Consider the following 20326-nt stretch of genomic DNA (forward strand, 5'->3'; position numbering starts at 1 on the left):
TTATTTATTTAATTATTTAATTTATTATTATTATTTTTACACTTCATACTGGATACAATTAAATCCTAAAAATAGTTTTAGAGATAAGGCAAATGCCCACGGGCAGTACTCTTTTTTTCTTTATATATATATTTTTTTTCATATCCTATTGTCTACAAAATTTTGCTACAAATAAATTATGAATGACATGATCAAGAAATAATTAATCTTATGGATATATCAAGTTGATGTGGAATAGTAAATCAGTTGGGTTGTGTCGATAATGGACATTTAACTCATATTAAAGTTAATCTTAAGATTTTGGAAAAATGATACTAAAACATCATCCGGAATTATCGTGCCGTCTACAATTTATAATTAGAGTTTTGCGCATGAGCAGATATACCGAAACCCGGATCCAAGAAAGAGCGTCGAAAATGGCGGAATCTTTGAGACGTCTTGTGAATATCGGTACATTCACTGTGCTCCAAGAGAAACTAGAGAGGTGGCTGGACAACTACTACGTAAGTTTAGAATAATAGTTGGAGTACTCATTTGTATGCACTTATGAATTACGTTGGTTTATACTGCAGTGCATATAGTAATGAAAGAATTTTTTCGTTCAAGTCTGGACTCGGTTGCTAAGGTTTACGGACACCTGCACCGGCCTTGAAATGATAAATGTCATTTTTGCAATTCATTAACATTAAAAGAAATAAGTTAAAACAAGTAGTATTTTGATTCTTATTGAGTATATGTGCATTTTGGTTTAGGATAGTTAAATTAGTGTTCAAATATAGCATGTTAAAAACGTTTATAATACCCATTCATTAGGCATGTCATGTTCGTTCTATCTTAACTTGTATTAAAAAAAAAAAACAATGTATAAGAGAACATTTTAAAATAATGCTTACTAAAGAATATGTTTCGTAAAGAAAATCTTATTTTTTAAATTTTGATTTATACACATTGAAAAAATTAGTTTTATTTTTTTAAATTTTTTTATTTAATGGGGGGGGGGGGAGTTAGACTGGAAAGGGGGGGCTGGTTGAGTGTTTTAATTTCAAATGTGTCAAATGTATTGTTTAAAATGCTTTAAAAAAATTAATTCAGTATGTTCATGTAGTGCACTTTGTGTAAGTGTGAGACATGACTTGAGATATCTTGATTACATGACTACAATGCAATCAGTTGTCAGCAGTTGTCGACTATTACCCCACTCCAAGTTCCTAATGTATCAGTGTCACTGGCTACTAAATAAGGCAATTGTTTAAATCATGTCATAAAATAACATATACAAACTTGATAAAATTATCAAAAGGGGTCTTTGTAAGCAAACATCTTGTTCCAGTCCTCTTTTATTGCCCATTTAAATGCCCAATACTGGTTCATACTTTCATGTTAGACTTCCATAATTGTTATACTAGCAAATATACAGCAGTTTGTAGGGTTTTTGATATATAATATATCATGTTTGTGGTATTTTTTTATTTTTTCATTGAGAAAATCTTACATTTTGGACAAGTGTATTAGAGTTGGAGATATGAACCCTTTCTACTCGTATACCTATATAAAGAAAGCAGGATGAATTCGTATAGCAAAAAGAAAAAAAAAACCTTTTCATTATTTCCTATATACTAGTTTGTTCTCTTGTGAAGTACCTGATGCAGTAGTGTTACATGTTATTTCCTGCAACATTTAATACACATGATACATGTCATTTACATCTATCTTATCGTAATAAAACAATTTGTAAAGAAGGCAACATTAGAAAACCTTTGTGTTTATAATGGTACTGGGCACAGTGTGTATTTACTCTTCCCCAAATTTGTGACGTTAAACTAGCAGGAATTTAAACACTTTTGACTAATCTAGATGTCAATAACCAGATTCCTTTGCTTGTATGTAAATCTCAATGAATAAACGTAATCAGCATGCCTTTGATAGTGTACACTGAATTAGGTGTGTATTCCCGCCACTAGATTGGAATTTGCAAGCCTCAGCAAGTTCCGGCTTCTCTGCAGACATTTAAATTTTGACTCGGGTCTAAACAAGCTTACCAGGTAAAAGTTCCTTTAAATTTTTACCAAGCCCATGTAATTCTAATCATGAAAAAACTTTCATAAAGTCTGAAACAACAGATCAATAAAAGTACTAAAAGCTATTGATTGCATCCATCAATAGTTTTAGAAATCTAGGTATGGGACATTTATTTCTGTATCTATAGATCTTTTGAAACATAGTTTTATTCCTTCCACCTCTCACAAAAGTGAGGGGACATTAAATCTCTTGCCTGTCAGTCTGTCTGTCACAAAACTTTAACCTGGGTCATTACTTTTAAATGAGAAAAGACTGGGCTTTTGTATTTCACATGCACATTACCTGTGACAAGACCTTTCCAAATGTACTATGATTTTTGACACTGTACTTTTTTTTTACCTTCTTTTCTGGTTTACTTATTTTCTTATTTACTTATTTAGATTAACCTACTTTTTCAAAAAAAATTAACTTTGGTGATAACTTTTGAATGAAAGTAGATAGGGCATTCATATTTGACATGTGCATTACCTGTGACAGGATCTCTCAAATTATACTGTGATTTTTGACCGTATTACCTTGACCTTTAAGTTTGACATACTTTTCCAAAATTTTAACATTTTTTGATAACTTTTCAATTAGAGGAGATAGGGGATTTATATTTGACATGTGCATTACAAGTGACAACAACTTTCAGAAAGAGTTATCTTTTTATTTTTTTTACTTTATGACCTTGACCTAGAAGTTTGTCCTTTTTTTTCAAAAAAATTAACATTGATGGTAACTTTTGAATGAGAGTAGATAGGGCATTCATATTTGACATGTGCATTACCCGTTTCAAGACCTTTCCGAGTATACTATGGTTTTTGACCTTAACCTTGAAGTTTGACCTACTTTTCAAAAAATGTTGACATCAGTAATAACTTTTGACTGAGAGAAGATCAGGCTTTTGTATTTTACATGTACATTACCTTTGACAACACCTTCAGAAAGAACTGTCAATTTTGACTTCATGTCCTTGACCTGGAAGTGGGACCTACCTAACTGAAATTTTGTGGCTGTAACATTTTCTCAAGAACAGACAGGGCTTTCATATTTTTTTCACTGCATTACTTTTGACAAGACCTTTCGGATTGTTACAATATGCCATATCTCTGAATATGTAGTTGATGACCTATTATGTCAAACAATGTCAGCTAAAAATAAGATGTGATTTAAATGTTTTTTATGCAAATTGAATCTTTTCATACTAAATAATTTTATGTTTTGTAAGTGATAATGCAGATTTTTTTTTCAATTTTTTTTTACTAATTTAACTTAAAAAAATCCTCTCTAGAACTAACATTATTGAGATATTTGGAGAAAATGTAATTAGTCATACTTTATGCTAAATTAATGTCAAAAAACTTCAATCTTTTACAATACAATGTATAATAAGAGTATATGTACTAATATATGCTTTACTGTACTTATTTTACCACCAGTACATACAATTATGTAGTTCTACAACCCTAGGATAAATTATCACTGTCCTATATATAGATATATCAGGAAGACATTAATTATTTATTAGCTTTCCTTTATATATATATATAGATATATCAGGAAGACATTAATTATTTATCAGGATAATTTACAACAAAACATGTCAAACTCATTTATTTTTCAATGTTCTCTATTCATTCAAAAAGCACCAGGTTCAACTGGTTGTCATGGTGCAGAATAAAAGAGGGATCTGGCATTCATTTAATGGAGTACTGTTACTTGATGCTTTTTGTTGTGTAGAAGGTGTATTTTAGAGTGTTAAAAAAAAATTTTAATCTATATTTATTTAATAATTTCCAAAGTACCTGTTACATGTAACTTTATAAACAATTTTAAAGACAATCACATACATTTTGTTATCTGCCAATATCTGCCTTTTAAAGAAATATAAACTTTTCACACAAAGTTATTTTGAAGTATAGTATTTTGTACATAGTGATACATGTATGTTGCCTTTAACCAGTGGTGCTGAGTGTTTTACTTTCTGACAAAGAGATGAGGTAGAAATAATAAATTCAGATCTCCCTAACGTACCTTATTTTATAGGTGAGACTCAAATATTAAAAATAAAAGGTTTCTGAAGTTTTTAAAATAAGGATGTACACTAAACAGTTTGGAAAATCTTTGTTTTCATCATGTGTGAATCCCAAAATTGAGAGCAAATCACTCAGGAAAGGTCATTTTTGAGTGAAATATACTGTAAGTTAAAAAAAAAAAACCTGGTATTAATTAATGTTTTTCCCAGATTAATTATATGTTTAACATGGTTAGACGGATAGATGTAATAATGTCATAATCATTTATAAATGATTAATGACCTGCTAGTATACAGTGAATTTTATAATTACATGACAAAAGGTTGACTATTTAAGTATATAATAAAAAAAAAAATAAGTAGAGTGACTGATGTAAGCACTGGGGGGGGGGGGGGGGGGATTTGTGCTTTTTCGTAACATTCACTCTCAACAAAGTTAGGTGATCACCAACATATATAGGGAAAGAAAACATTTTATGCTATGTAAGAATCCATAGATTTTAATTAGATGCAGTATTTACATTCCAGGTATCAGCTATGTTACTGTATGTATCTATTCCAGTGACTTAAATTACTAGTACCGGTAAATAAGCATGCATTTATTAAGTTTAAAGCTGTTATGAAAATGACTGTTTATTTTGTAGATAAATACCTGTGACCAAAATGTAGCCAGGTGTTGTGAAATCATAGAACTCAATGCCAAAGTTCAAGGACAGCTGTTCAAACTCCTCCAGGTCACAGCAGAGTCAGGTATAAATGTCACTTTGTCTACAAAAGGTCAAAGTTTCAAATCAAATATATATGCATCAGGTAATATTTCAGTTGCATGAACATTTACATCACAAAGATATATGTTTCATTTTAGATGATGTAATAAATTATATACTTTTTGGTGTGATGACAAATTTTATAATTGCATGGGTTTTCCAACTGAACAGTTTCATATCTTGAACACTGGATTGATCTATAGTGTCATATACTAAATGTAGATGAAGTAGATTCCATGGGTTAAGCAAATAAGTTCCCTAGTAACAAATCTTAGACGTGAGATGAGGTGGAAAGTTCTTGATAATTTATGCTTTGAAATTCTTTCAAAGAAAATTAAGCAGCCCTTAAAAAAGTGTACATTCTGAGTTGAGAGCTTTGCTGGATCTCTGAATAATCTGCATGGTTGTGCATAAATCACAGTTTGTAAAAGTAAAAACTATACACTTAACTTATGTAAATAGATTTGAATATGTTGGACAAGGACCAGAATTAATTAACTATGGCATAATCTGCAGATTAGCTGCCTTAAATACACACCCCACTTGTTCATTGTCACCTCAGTGTATAAAATAATGGCTCCACCTGAGGACTTTTAATACATGAACATTCTATTCTTTTGTGTTTTGCCCATCATGCAGTAAAACCTATTGTGACAGTAGACATTGTCAATGCACAATGCAGTGAAAGATTTTGATCCTTTATATCAATAAAACTTGAATTGCTCTTTGCAAAATTGTTCAAGCAATATGAATTTATGGTACATTTTCTTAGCCATAAGAGTAAAATTATGGAAGCATTTGCACAACAAAATTTGAAGTATACATGAATAATAGCTAGATTCAATGATAAAAATATTTTGATTTTATATTTCTTATAAAAAATTTACATTATACTTCCAGATGATATGTCTAATACTCCAGATAAGCCTTATCTTTTGTGGACCTATTTTTATTTTGTCAACATCTGAAATTCAGTGTTCATAATTTTCAAACTCTTGTTCACAAGATCGTGCCTCTCACTTTTTTCTTTATTTTTTTTCTTTAGTTTTTAGCTCACCTGAGCTGAAAGCTCAAGTGAGCTTTTCTGATTACCCGTTGTCCGTCGTCCGTCCATCCGTCCGTCTGTCTGTCCGTCCGTCCGTCCGTCTGTAAACTTTTAACATTTTCAACTTCTTCTCAAGAACCACTGGGCCAATTTTAACCAAACTTGGTACAAAGCATCCTTGGGTGAAGGGGAGTTTAAATTGTTAAAATAAAGGGCCAAGCCCCCTTCCAAGGGGAGATAATCAAGAAAAGACAAAAATAGGGTGGGGTCATTAAAAAATCTTCTTCTCAAGAACCACTGGGCCAGAAAAGCTGAAACTTATGTGAAAGCATCCTAGGGTAGTGTAGATTCTAAATTGTTAAAATCATGACCCCCGGGGGTAGGGCGGGGCCACAATAGGGAATCCAAGTTTTACATTGAAAAATGTAGAAAAAATCTTTAAAAATCTTCTTCTCAAGAACCACTGGGCCAGAAAAGCTGAAACTTATGTGGAAGCATCCTGGGGTAGTGTAGATTCTAAATTGTTCAAATCATGACCCCCGGAGGTAGGGCGGGGCCACAATAGGGAATCCAAGTTTTACATTGAAAAATGTAGAAAAAAATCTTTAAAAATCTTCTTCTCAAGAACCACTGGGCCAGAAAAGCTGAAACTTATGTGGAAGCATTCTGGGGTAGTGTAGATTCTAAATTGTTCAAATCATGACCCCCGGGGGTAGGGCGGGGCCAGAATAGGGAATCCAAGTTTTACATTGAAATATGTAGAAAAAATCTTCTTCTCAAGAACCACTGGGCCAGAAAAGCTGAAACTTATGTGGAAGCATCCTGGGGTAGTGTAGATTCTAAATTGTTCAAATCATGACCCCCGGGGGTAGGGCGGGGCCACAATAGGGAATCCAAGTTTTACATTGAAATATGTAGAAAAAATCTTTAAAAATCTTCTTCTCAAGAACCACTGGGCCAGAAAAGCTGAAACTTATGTGGAAGCATCCTGGGGTAGTGTAGATTCTAAATTGTTCAAATCATGACCCCCCGGGGGTAGGGCGGGGCCACAATAGGGAATCCAAGTTTTACATTGAAAAATGTAGAAAAAAATCTTTAAAAATCTTCTTCTCAAGAACCACTGGGCCAGAAAAGCTGAAACTTATGTGGAAGCATTCTGGGGTAGTGTAGATTCTAAATTGTTCAAATCATGACCCCCGGGGGTAGGGCGGGGCCAGAATAGGGAATCCAAGTTTTACATTGAAATATGTAGAAAAAATCTTCTTCTCAAGAACCACTGGGCCAGAAAAGCTGAAACTTATGTGGAAGCATCCTGGGGTAGTGTAGATTCTAAATTGTTCAAATCATGACCCCCGGGGGTAGGGCGGGGCCACAATAGGGAATCCAAGTTTTACATTGAAATATGTAGAAAAAATCTTTAAAAATCTTCTTCTCAAGAACCACTGGGCCAGAAAAGCTGAAACTTATGTGGAAGCATCCTGGGGTAGTGTAGATTCTAAATTGTTCAAATCATGACCCCTGGGGTAGGGCGGGGCCACAATAGGGAATCCAAGTTTTACATTGAAATATGTAGAAAAAATCTTTAAAAATCTTCTTCTCAAGAACCACTGGGCCAGAAAAGCTGAAACTTATGTGGAAGCATCCTGGGGTAGTGTAGATTCTAAATTGTAAAAACCATGACCCCCAGTGGTAGGGCGGGGCCACAATAGGGAATCCAAGTTTTACATTGAAATATGTAGAAAATATCTTTAAAAATCTTCTTCTCAAGAATCACTGGGCCAGAAAAGCTGAAACTTATGTGGAAGCATCCTGGGGTAGTGTAGATTCTAAATTGTTCAAATCATGACCCCTGGGGTAGGGCGGGGCCACAATAGGTATTACAAGGGGGAAATCGGGTGAAAAACAGCAAGGCCAAAGTTACTCAGGTGAGCGTTGTGGCCCATGGGCCTCTTGTTTTTTTTAGTTTTTTTTTTTTTGGCTTTAATTTGAAATGTTTAATTACATATTTTTTCTTTTACATTTAAACCAGATCAGTCAGATCCTTCGTAACATTGATATAATGTATTGTTACAATAGGTACAGCATATATTAGGGCTTGGACAATGCTCTATGTGTATCATGATATGAGGTTCTATGATATGTAATTCAATACAAATTTAAGTCAGATATCAAATATGTATCAAAACACAGTCACATATCAATCATGTTATAATTTATAGTTATATGTTATTCAAATAAGAAAGTTTTAAATGCTATTTGACCAGATATCTATTTTACCTGTTAGTAATTACTAGGTATTATTTCTTATAAAAGAAGGAAATGAATATAGTGAACTTCAAGTTACTTTAAATAAAGTATCTTAAAAATATTCTCTATTTACCCAGTAGTTAAAAATCAAATTTTTTGGCCCAAAGTTTAAAAACTTAAAAGTGACACTATAAAAGAATTATTAATATTTAATAAATAGAGAATAACACATACCCTTTTCCATATCATACCCCATATCAGTCCAAGACATAAATATCAGCCCTTGGGCCTCTGGTCCTTGTGCTGATATTTATGGAGGGTGATATGCGATGTGATATGCAAAAGGACATGTTTTATTATATTTATTACATAGTAATAACATACAAATACTATTAATAATTTCTGTATGGTATAACTTTATTTGTAAACCACTTTTAACATCACTTCTTGGAACAAATTTAATAGAAAAAAAAGAAAGAAAATTAACACTATAGTTCTTCCCATCAAAAGTAAAGCTAAAACATAAGTCAACATATTTTATCAATTTTTGATCATAGTCTGAATATTAAATTTAAGCAATATTTCATTTTCACTGTGCAGAAGGTAATTAAATGTGTTTTTAAATTACATTGAGAATAGGACACTAAAACAGAAGTAATATTATCTATCAAATTATGGATTATGGAAATAAATGAATATATATTCATTTAACATTTTATGATTGTTAGTTTAGTGTGTTGTTAACATAATTTACTCAGGTGGAAAAACTAGGAAAAGTTCCAATAGGAATAGAGGGGTTCCGCAAGAGGAGCGTTATGGATCCATAATACATGGCTGAGGCATGCATTACAAATCCGCAATGCATGGGTGCTGATACAGCTACTGTGACATCAGGCTTATCGCATTTGCAAAAAAACCTGTATTTATTACTATGAAATGTATCATAATGCAGCCACTGTATCGTAATATGCATCATCTCAAATCATTTCTGTATTGTTCAATTCCTACCACCTATCTAGTGTCTGATGCAAATTTACACTGATAAAAGTGTTGTAGGAAAGATATACCTGCTTGATAATAACCGTTCTTTTAGAAGAAAATAGTTAATTAGCAGTGGATAATCTTGCCTTATCATCCACAGGTGGCATGTATGGAGGAGCCAGCATCATCAAATCCCGTCTCTTGCCATTCCTGGGACAGAACTTTTTTACCTCAGGGGGATCTGTCACTGCCGATACAAGCCTCAGTGTCCTCGCAGAGGCTGCTGCTAAGAACAAGGAAATCGACGACTTACAGGACATGTACGAGACCTCACTCAATGAACTGGATGTAGACCTCAAAGAGAAGGATGCTGAGATTCAGGAACTTAAAGAGGAGTAGGTGTTGACAGAAAAATTAACCTTTGGGAGAGGGAAGGAAGTTATATTCACTGTGGAGGGAATGTTTACTTTTGGAGAGTAATGCACAGATAGTGTATTATGAAGGAACTTAGTAATTTAAGATCTATTGATGATCACAGTCCTTCAGAAATGCTGGATACTTAATGAAGATCTGTAATCTGAAGATTGCCAAATTTTAAGGACACCTTATTTTTTCAGAATAATTATTTGGTATTTATAAGCAAAACAGAATTTTCATGAATTTTGGTCATTGTTGTATATAGTTTATATATGGAAAATGAAGTTTTTACTAGCTGACAGTTTCTCATAATTACACAAAAAACTAAGTCTTGTAAATATAATGTGATTTGCAGTTAATACTAATACTCAGATATGAATTACTAAATTTTATGACATTTTTGATCACTGAATTGATGTCTAAGTGCAGTCTGTGGATGTTGCATTAAGTTTTTTTGTGCTGAAGAAATTGATATGGACAATGTTTTCAAACCTTCATATCCATTACAGAGTTTATGACACAAAGAATGAATTAGACCGCAGCATGCGTACATTGAATAGTGACAAGATATTCCTGGAGAATGAGAATCGAGAACTTCGCAGAAAGTAAGAGACTTAATTTTTATTTGTCTTTACACAGATTAATGGAAGCAAAAGATGAGCTAAATAGAAGTCTTAGGGAGTCTACTAGCAATAAAATGTTGGGGGAGGTTGAAGTTCGAGAACTACGCAGAAAGTAAGAGCCCTCTCTCGTATGGCTTTCTGTAGTCACCCTCCTGGGCATCTCAATCATGTCATGTATCAGTAAATATTAAACAGATTTTTATTAATATATAAAAATCAACATCATGTTTGTTTTGTTTTATTGTGTTATTAAGTACATATACTAAAAGCTTAATTCCTCCATTTATTTTTCCCTCTGCTTTAAATAGAAATATTTATTATTGGTAATTTGCAAACAGTTGGTGGTGGTTCATGTCATACAGTACTTGTACTTTTGCACTATCTTTGTGGTCCACTTAATACACAGACATGGCTTAATCTCCCTGCATATGTATACTCAAGAATCAACTTTGCTTCCAACTTTACAGATTAAAGTTTGCTTGCTGTGTGTAAGGAAATTTTTTGTATGTTTGCGTTTTTTATCATGGTTTATAAATTAATTTATTCTCATTAAACTGAATTTTATTGTTGGTTGACACTTTTTTTTCTAATTTTGGTTTTAAATGAAATTCTTAGATTTATAATGTTATTTTGACTGCCGAATGAATGCATCATACAACATTTCTCAAAAAACTCATTATTTTTCAAGTGTAGCAAAAAGGGTTTTTTTAAAAAAGTAAATTGACTAAAGTTATGAATTTCATAGTGAAAAGAAATGCAGTTTTTTTCAGCATCCAGCAGGATTGTTTCCTCTGTGGCAAATAGTATATTCACTTGGAATATTAAGGTTTAAATTAACATGTGTGGTTTTATTGATATTCCTTATGTAGATTAGCGTTAGCAGAAGATGAAGTGCGCACCTTACGATCAAAAGCAGGAATGCTGACCGATTACGAGACCCAGATTCGTCATCTCCGTGACGATATTGCCCTACTGACCGCTCGCAGAGACTCTCTATATCGGTCAACTTCCAGCATTGCTAAGGATGACAGTATTTTGTCCTCCACATTACGGGAGGAAAAAAAACCTGGGTAAGGTGTCGGTACAGCACAGCGCTTGGCTTAGCTTCACTGACTCCTGTAGCTTTACACATGTAGTCTAACATCTGGTGATGGGAAAATGTCTCTCTAACCATCGTCTGCATGAGCTGTTCTTTAATTTGTCATTCTCTCTGTTTTATTTCATTTTGAACTTGTTTTTTTTATTTTTTATTCAACAAAAATAGTTGCATCCAGGAAGGTTTTGTAGAGTTTTCTTAATCTTTTTAATGCCATTATTGTGGGAAAAGGGCTGATTTTAATTTGGATGTAATACTTATTAAGATTTGATTGATATATTTTCATGTAGAAACTGATTTTATGAAAAACACAAGAATTTGTCCCTCTGTGAAGTTAGTAACAGTAATTCAAATTCAACAAAGTCAGACAACTCTACTTTGGATAATAATTCATACTCTAGACTCGTAATTGCTTGTCTTGGGAGTTTTGTCGAATTGAAGAATAACTTTTATGTGAATGTGCCCCACGTTATTTTTCCCCATTGAAAATAGATAGGCATGTTTCACTTCATTTGAACAATGATTATGAATATATATTGACACATTGTCCCACTTTAATACTTAAAAGTTGTTTAGTCTTTGAGACTCCTGTTTGAAAATGTTCTTGTGTTATGAAAAGATTATAAGAAGAAAGAATGGTTAGGTTAAAGGTAAGAAACAAAGTATTTTACTGAAATTTTACCTTTATATGCATATCAGTCTGCAATGCTTGTCCTCTTTCTTACTGCAATTTTAAATTATTGATTTGCAATGCCTAACCCCCATCCCCCTTTGAAAAAAATGGTCTGCATAGCAGTAATTAATTTTCAAAAAATTTGGTCACTTTTCCCAATGCTATCTTGCATGTTTCTATTAAAATAAGTATTTAACTTATCAAACATGTAACAAAGACCCAGTGTACTTACAATGCATGAAAATTCCTAATCCAAGAATACATGTATTACCAACTTTGAGTCACTAAATTTGTCTCAAATAAATCTCACATATTTTAAAAGACACAATTGATTCATATTTTGTATCAACAAATAACTTCCAGCCTGTCAACAAGGCTACATTGTGTTGTCAAATTATACTGACATTAGTTTTAATGAAAAGAAAATTCCAAATTAAAGAAAAAATTATTTTTTAAAAAAATTTTAAGCTGCATTTCAGTGATACTTTATAATACATGTACTTAATGTTCTAGAAATAATCTGCCGGTATTTTTTATTGGGGGGAGGGGGGGGGAGCAGAAGTAAATGCACAAAATGCCTACCGTCATCAATTCAGACAGGAAATTAATCTGTTTGGGATGTTTTTGAGGGGCTGTTCCAAAATTTTATTGAAGATGAATTTTGTACAAGATAAATAGAACATATAAATTATGTGATTCTATGTTTGCTTTATTCAGGTCATTGAAGTGGTGTATATTTGTTTGGAAAGACAACATCATTTCAAGATGCTGGATAAAGCAAATAAAAAATAACACAATTCAGCTATCCTTTATTTAAATATATTACCAAAGTAGGAGTTGTGAAACTTTGTTGAAGCTTATTGTTCAAATAAATAATCTTAAAAGTGTATAGGTGTTTGATTTACTAGGTAAATCCAGGGTGTGGGATTTCCTGATTTTCATAGTAGCTGAAACATTATGAAAGATAGAGGCTTAATGTACTATAATACTGAAAATCAATCAGTTTTTATTTCATGAGACCTTTACTTTCATGCTGTTTCGTGAGATTGTCTCAGTCTTAACATAAAGTTGTTTTGAAGAGATAATTTACCTTAGAAGTGATGCATAAAAAGTTTATATCACTGATATTGTCTTTCAAAAATGAAACAGTGCAAAACATATATACAGTATGTGATTTACATTATGTCTGGTACTGGGCAATTTGAAACATTTTACAATAACATGGTGAATTCAAAGGAAGGGGATTGATTTAGCAAAATGTGGGTGTTTTTTTTTATATACACAGAATTTTATTCTTTTCTTCTAAGTAGTGAACTTAAAAAAAAAAAGAATATAGCTGTACACTACTAAGCAGATTTCTTTCTCTTATCACTTGATAAAGTTTCCTAATACGTGTTTAACTAGACAGTATTTCTGTTGTAAAAAAGGATTTTTTATTATCCTCCTGGTATGAAAAAATGCTTTATTTAGCTCTGTCAGAATTTTTAAAAGATTGTTTTGTTCTTATAATTAATTAAATTTTTTGATAAGTAAAAACTAAATTCAGATATCATGATGTAAGTACAGTTCATGCATGCAGGATCGGGGACATTTTCACATACCTTGTACAGTGTAGTTCTAGTCTTCACTCTAAACCAGGTCACTGTGGAGGAGGAGTATCACCTGTCCCCACCCCCCAGAGTCCTTTATCCCTCTATCATTATACCCTCCTACATGTCACTGTTCTTCTCCAGGCTAGCTGATGCTCAGGATGAAATTGTCAAACTTCGTTCTAAGGCAGGCCTGGTAGATGATTATGAGCGACAAGTCAGAAACCTCAAGGATGAGCTGTCTCTGGCTTCTACCAAAAAGAGTTACCTGGACAGGTAGGTTCTCTGCTAGGAACAAAGTCATCAAGTTTAAAATTCAATAGCGTAATTAAGAATAATGATTTTTGTAAATGGATATTGCACAAATCAATTCACAAATCGTTTAAGTCAGCTAGCTTTCATACCAGACCTGGGACTTGAGTATAAAGGTAAGCAGACAGCAGATGTCTCTAGAGGTGAATAGTCATAGCCTACGACTGAAACTTCTCTGACAAGGACATTCAAAAGCATCAATCCTTATGACCATGAATAAATTGATATAAAATATCATTTCATATATCCACTAGCCTCTCACAGTATTTGAAGAGGTGGGGAGTAACATTTTTTGGAATTCTTTTTTTTTTTAACTCACCTGAGCTGAAAGCTGAAGTGAGCTTTTCTGATCACCTGTTGTCTGGCATCTATCCATCTGTAAACTTTTTCAATTTTCAACTTCTCAAGAATCACAGAGCTAATTTTATGAAAGTTGGCACAAAGTATTCTTGGGTAAAGGGGATTCTAAATTTTCATGTTGAAGGGCCAAGCCTGCTTCCAAGGGGAAATAATTAAGAAAAGGCAAAATAAGGCTGGATTCATTAAAAAAAAAAAATTCTCAAGAAACAAGATCTGTTGGAAGTGTAGATTCCAAATTATTCAAGTCATGACCCCCAGGGTTAGGGTGGGTTCACAATAGGGGTTGAAAGTTTTACATTGAAATTTATAAGAAAAATCTTCAAATATTCTTCTCAAGAACACTGTGGCCAGAAAATGTGAAACATGTGTAAGGTTCCATAGGAAGTGTAGATTCTAAGTTATTGAAGTCATGTCCCCCAGGAGTTAGGGTGGGGCCACAAAAGGTGATAAAAGTTTTACATTGAAATATAGAGGAAAAATCTTTAAAAGTCTCCTTTTCAAGAAGCATGTGGCCAGAAAAGGTGAAACTTATGGGGAAGGTTCTTTAGGAGGTGTAGATTCTAAATTGTTCAAATTATGACAACCAGGGTTAGGGTGAGGCTGCAATAGGGGATGAAAGTTTACTTAAATTATATATATAGGAAAAATCTTTAAAAATCCTCTCAAGAATCACGTGGCCAGAAAAGGCAAAACTTATGTGGAAGGTTCCTGAGATTGTGTAGATTCTAAATTGTTAAAATCATGACCCTTGGTGGTATGGTGGACCAAAATAAGGGAACTAAGTTTTACATTGAAATATGTAAGAGAAATCTTTAAAAATCTTTTTCTCAAGAACCAATGAACTGGAAAAGGTGAAACTTATGTGAAAGCTCTCAGACATACGGTAATGTAGATTGTAAGTAGTTCAAAACATGCACCCTTGGAGTAGGATGGGGGCACAATAAATATCAGTTTTGCATTGAAATGTTTAGGAAGAACCTTTAAAAATCATCTTCTCAAGAACACTGGACTAGAAAAGATGAAACTTATGTGAAGGCTCTCTGAGGAAGTGCAGATTCTAAATTGTTCAAATTATGACCCCCAAGTAGGGTGGGGCCACAATAAAGGATCAAAGTTTTCCATCGAAATATAGAAGAAAAATCCTTAAAAATTCTTATTCTCAAGAACTTAATGGACTAGAAAAAACGAAACTTATGTGAAGACTTCCTGAGGTAGTTTGGATTGTCAAGATTTTCTTTTTATACTATGGACCCTGGGTTAAAGTTGGCTAAATTATATTAACGCATGTATACAGGAAAAGAATTTCCTTGTCCATAACTGTAAGGCCATTTTCGTCATTTTGATATTGAAGCATCACCATGATGTGTGGATTCAAAGACCCCTTAGAGTTAGGGCGGGGCCGTAATATGGAGTCACAATTTTTCAAGGGAATATAAAAGTCTTCTGAATAACAGCATGGCTAAAGTAAATCAGGTGAGAATTGTGGCCTATGGGCTTTTTTCTTTCTTTTAATAGATATTTACTGGAAACTCTTTGAGATTTCTATAGAAAACTTTAAAGATGATTTTGTTCTCAACTGATTGTAAGACTTTTGTAGTTTCTGTTTAATTCTGGGAAATTAATTACATCCTCATTAGCTGAAAATGTTAACCAAAAGTAAAGTAAGTTGGTGTTAGATCTTTAGACATCTTGGCTTCTCTTTTACCCCTGGTAGCATTAGTGCTGAAGTGTAGGAGTAACAAGGCAAGGTACAGTAGACTTCTATGACCACTCCACTGCATGTTGCTCCCAGTATGGCTCCATGCTAGAGTCTCCATGTTTATGTGGCAGTGTATGTTTTAAAGTAACACAAATCACAATATGATAATGATACCACACTATGCAGTTAATGATTGAATAATCACAGCTGTTTTGCATGACACTCACAACCATTTAAGTCACTTGTACAATACATGTATTTTGATGTTTTAACTTATTCAAACACTGACCACTCTTAATTTGGTCACAAATTTGTAAAAATATGAAAATGCTTTCATAAAAATGAGAAGCTTCAAGAATAACAAATTGCATGATGTGATTTTCAGTGATGTATACAGCTCCCTGAGTTCCTACCGCTACACTCCCCGTGTGGGCTCCCCTCTCTCTATAGATGACCCTGTACAGCGCGTCAGGCAGCAGAATTACATCTCCCGCTGGAATGACATGTTTTCTCAGGATCGCCTGGATGCTATGGATACACTTCGTAGATACTCAGATGATTATGAAAACAATCAGAGAATCCTCTTCCTGGCCATTCAGGTTTAGTTGGATATTTTTAAATGTCATCTTTATTCAGAAGAATACACATTTCTAATTGTAATCATGATTTCTTCAAGGACAGATTAATTCTATTTTCTATGTAAACATCAGAAATCTTACTTCTCTGTATATTTCTGTAGGAAGCCTTCAGTGTAGCTAAGCTGGCATTCCGTCAGTTTAAGATGAAGGTCAGAGCTAATTTGGCAGCAACACACATTGGTCCTGAGACACTGGAGGAAGCCGTTCAGGATTATGTCAACCGTAACACTGACCTGTGTGACCTCACTGGAATGGTCGCGGTAAGTCTACCTGAACAGGAGTTCTAATATTAAGAATTATTTTGCAAATCACAGAGAAAATTTTGAAGGTTGTAGTAAATCGTACATTTATTTCTGTTAAGTACTTTCATGAAGGAGCGCACCCTGTTACAATGAATTAAGCTGCAATGAATATACAAGACTAGTGTAGTTGACATGAGATTAAAATTTTATTTACTGATATTCTGATGTTTTAGGATGTGATCCGTGCTCTAAACCGCAGCCCGAAGGTCTTCCTTCCTCCCGACGCAACCTTCTCCATCATCCAGCCGTTTATCCGCGAGGCCTGCAAACTCGCATGGAACATGAGTGCTCTTGCTCATCCTCTGGACATTGCTGTTGCAACAGATGCTGAGCTCTTTGACAACAACAAGTGAGAATATTCATTGATATGTAGACTTTAAATGAATTACCGCCCTTGTAAAGGTGTTTATGAATGCTCTTTCATGACCTGCTATGTAATGGTCTCTTGTAGATACCGCCGCAGCTATGATTCTGAATACACAGCACCGCTTGTGAACCACCATATCTGGCCAGCTTTAATGCAGGGAGCCAAAGTCTTGATGAAGGGAGAGGCTTGTACCCGAAGGGGAGCTTCCCTGGTAAGGCTGGAAATACAACAGTCTAGAAAATGAAATTTAATTTAAAATGACTAAGAATGCAAAAGTAAATTGAATGTACAGAGTTTGTACATTTGTTAATGTAATAGTGGAAACAAATTCAGAATAAGTTTCAAAGAAAGTCGAAGAATAATTTTTAATCAGAAGATTTCACATCAAAAACAATTTCTTTAGATTGAAGTTATAGAGGTTCGGTAATGTACACGTAGCTATGAGATAGGTTGAGGATTTGTTCTTAAGGGTAGTTGCAATAAAAGGTGACAACATAGACAGCTTATAAAACAAAGACAAAGACTTTTTTATCTGTAAATGAGCTGGTGCTGGGTTTCCATAAATATTTTGTAAAATTTCTATACATATATGACTTCTTTAATTAAAAAGATTTTTGGAAAGTTTTTCTTTTTCTTTAAGTTATATTAAACTCCTTAACTTTATTTAACTCATTATGATTTTTTTTTATATCATGATTTGCTTATCTAATAATGATTAAAATGCAGATATATCTCATACATGTGTTAAGTATGATCTTTATGAACTTAATATGTAGGAATGTGAGTTCAAAGATCTGAAGATGGTGGTGACTTCATTCCAACCATATTTTTAAAATTAAGATATAATTGATATGAAATGTTAAGATTTCCTCCTGAACCATGTATCTACAGCATAATGAATGAATTTTCAGGGAGCCTCACGCAGAAGCAGAAGTCCTACCAGGTCTACCAGCCCCTCCCCCCGTGCCCGCTCTAGATCCCGTTCTTTGAGTCCTTCTCGTCGACTCCGCAGCCGATCTGTCAGCCCCAGTAGAAGTCGGAGCCCATTTAGCTCTGGTGCTTGGTAGCGGGCACACTGTTGGTACATCTATACTTGATGGTGTACATTGACGCTTTTACGGTACACCTGTACTGGAGAGTGTACAAGGACATATTTAGGTGTTATTTTCTAAATTTACTAGTTAGACTCACTTCATTTTTACATGTCTTAGTACATTATTTTTGGATCATGCTTTATCAAGTTAAGAAAAAAATTAAAGTGTATTTACAAAAGATTCATTTCCTTTTTCAAAAAAAAGAAAAATTTGAATCTGTGAATATTGTTAAGTTTGTTTTACTGATTTTGTGTGACTATTAACCCTAGGTATGATACTGTTGTCGATACATTTCTGTTTCAGTTGTTGAAGGTTATGGTTGTGAGGTTTATGTTCCATTTACCTACTCTGAATCTTGCCCATCTTTGTCACTGCTGGGCATTCTTTTGTTAATTATCACTGAATCTTGCCCATCTTTGTCACTGCTGGGCATTCTTTTGTTAATTATCACTGAATCTTGCCCATCTTTGACACTGCTGGGCATTCTTTTGTTAATTATCACTGAATCATGCCCATCTTTGTCACTGCTGGGCATTCTTTTGTTAATTATCACTGAATCTTGCCCATCTTTGTCACTGCTGGGCATTCTTTTGTTAATTATCACTGAATCTTGCCCATCTTTGTCACTGCTGGGCATTCTTTTGTTAATTATCACTGAATCTTGCCCATCTTTGTCACTGCTGGGCATTCTTTTGTTAATTATCACTGAATCTTGCCCATCTTTGTCACTGCTGGGCATTCTTTTGTTAATTATCACTGAATCTTGCCCATCTTTGTCACTGCTGGGCATTCTTTTGTTAATTATCACTGAATCTTGCCCATCTTTGTCACTGCTGGGCATTCTTTTGTTAATTATCAGGGTTATTAGAGCAGAAAATACAAAAGGATTTTTTTTTTGTATAGGTTTTTTTTTTTGGTTTGTTTTTTGTTGTTTTTTTTTATTTATAATTTTTAATCTTTTTTTTATTTTATTGGGTAAATAATAAATCCTAGTGAATTTGATTCATTTTGCTGCTTTCATCTCTGTGTTAAGTTATGTAAAATATTCAAAAAATTATATTTTCTAAAAACTATTTACTCCAGTGTTATTTCTAACCTCAAAATAGCAATTGTAAAATAAATTGAGAAGTTTAAAAAAGACACAATGTAATGTTTTCAGTCACTGTAGCTTGTAATCACTCGTTTTATCTAAAATTCTAACACATTAACACAAATGTTACTATTGTAACACTCAGTGAAAATCTACTTGTGGCCAAATTCCATTTCTTTGGGTGTGTTGTCGTGGGGGATTAGTCATTAATTTTGTTTATGTTTTGGTTGGTGCTTGTGAAACTTTCAATCTCCACTGTGATAAAGACTGAACTACCTTCAGTTCATATTTTCCGTCCATCTTTTCATATTTTTGCTATATATATCTTATCATTGCTTCAAACCAGGAGAGTATATTGTTGTAGAGTCACTGTTTAGAAGTTTTTTTTGTAAGTTGTGTACATATATAACAGTACCAGTATTTATGATGTGATGTGTGCTTGTTTTTAACTCTATTATACTCTTTTAAAGATTTTCAATTTTCTTTATTTTTATCCCAAGTTATTAACTTTTTTTACAATCACTACATGGAGTTAAGGCCAGGCACACCTTCTTTGGAAGTCTGATTTGAACGTTGACAATAAAGATATTGGTTTGAAGTCAACAAATTCTTAATATTAATTTATTAAAGGTGATTTATATGTTTATTTGTATTTATATAGTAAATTAAGTGTAGTCTATATATATTAAATTTTGTGGAATTGCTATTGTTCATTGTCTTATTTTGGTACAGAGGGGATACTCTGCATGATAAGATTTCATTGTGAAGAAAAGGCCTCTTATATAATCTTTCTAAACCAGATTATGAGTTACTAATCAGGGGTTTCAATACACCATATCCCATGGAAGGTTCTTTAAGGAAAATTGCCCTCTAAAGAAAAACATTTATTTTCACAAGAATGTCAATTTAATGTAGATCGCCAAATTTTTG

At 33.4% G+C, this 20326-nt stretch overlaps 1 protein-coding gene across 4 annotated transcripts; it reads left to right on the plus strand.

Annotated features, from left to right (window-relative positions):
* The first annotated feature begins 393 nt into the window (after positions 1–393).
* LOC133173042 (mitochondria-eating protein-like) lies at positions 394–20102 on the plus strand. Of its 4 annotated transcripts, none has more exons than XM_061307950.1 (11): positions 394–503; positions 4741–4846; positions 9297–9531; positions 10063–10158; positions 11046–11246; positions 13679–13810; positions 16291–16504; positions 16645–16803; positions 17019–17194; positions 17297–17423; positions 18124–20102. In XM_061307950.1, exons 1-11 carry the CDS (start codon positions 417–419, stop codon positions 18277–18279), a joined length of 1689 nt encoding a protein of 562 aa, XP_061163934.1. In that variant the 5' UTR covers positions 394–416; the 3' UTR covers positions 18280–20102. The 4 variants fall into 4 exon arrangements, with proteins under 4 accessions (XP_061163934.1, XP_061163933.1, XP_061163936.1 ...); XM_061307949.1 differs by lacking the exon at positions 10063–10158 and adding an exon at positions 10193–10288; XM_061307952.1 differs by lacking the exon at positions 11046–11246.
* Positions 20103–20326: the final 224 nt, after the last annotated feature.

Source organism: Saccostrea echinata, unplaced genomic scaffold (assembly GCF_033153115.1).
Source record: "Saccostrea echinata isolate AGI-Se365-2 ecotype Australia unplaced genomic scaffold, CSIRO_AGI_Sech_v1 ptg000056l, whole genome shotgun sequence".
Lineage (NCBI taxonomy): Eukaryota > Metazoa > Mollusca > Bivalvia > Ostreida > Ostreidae > Saccostrea > Saccostrea echinata.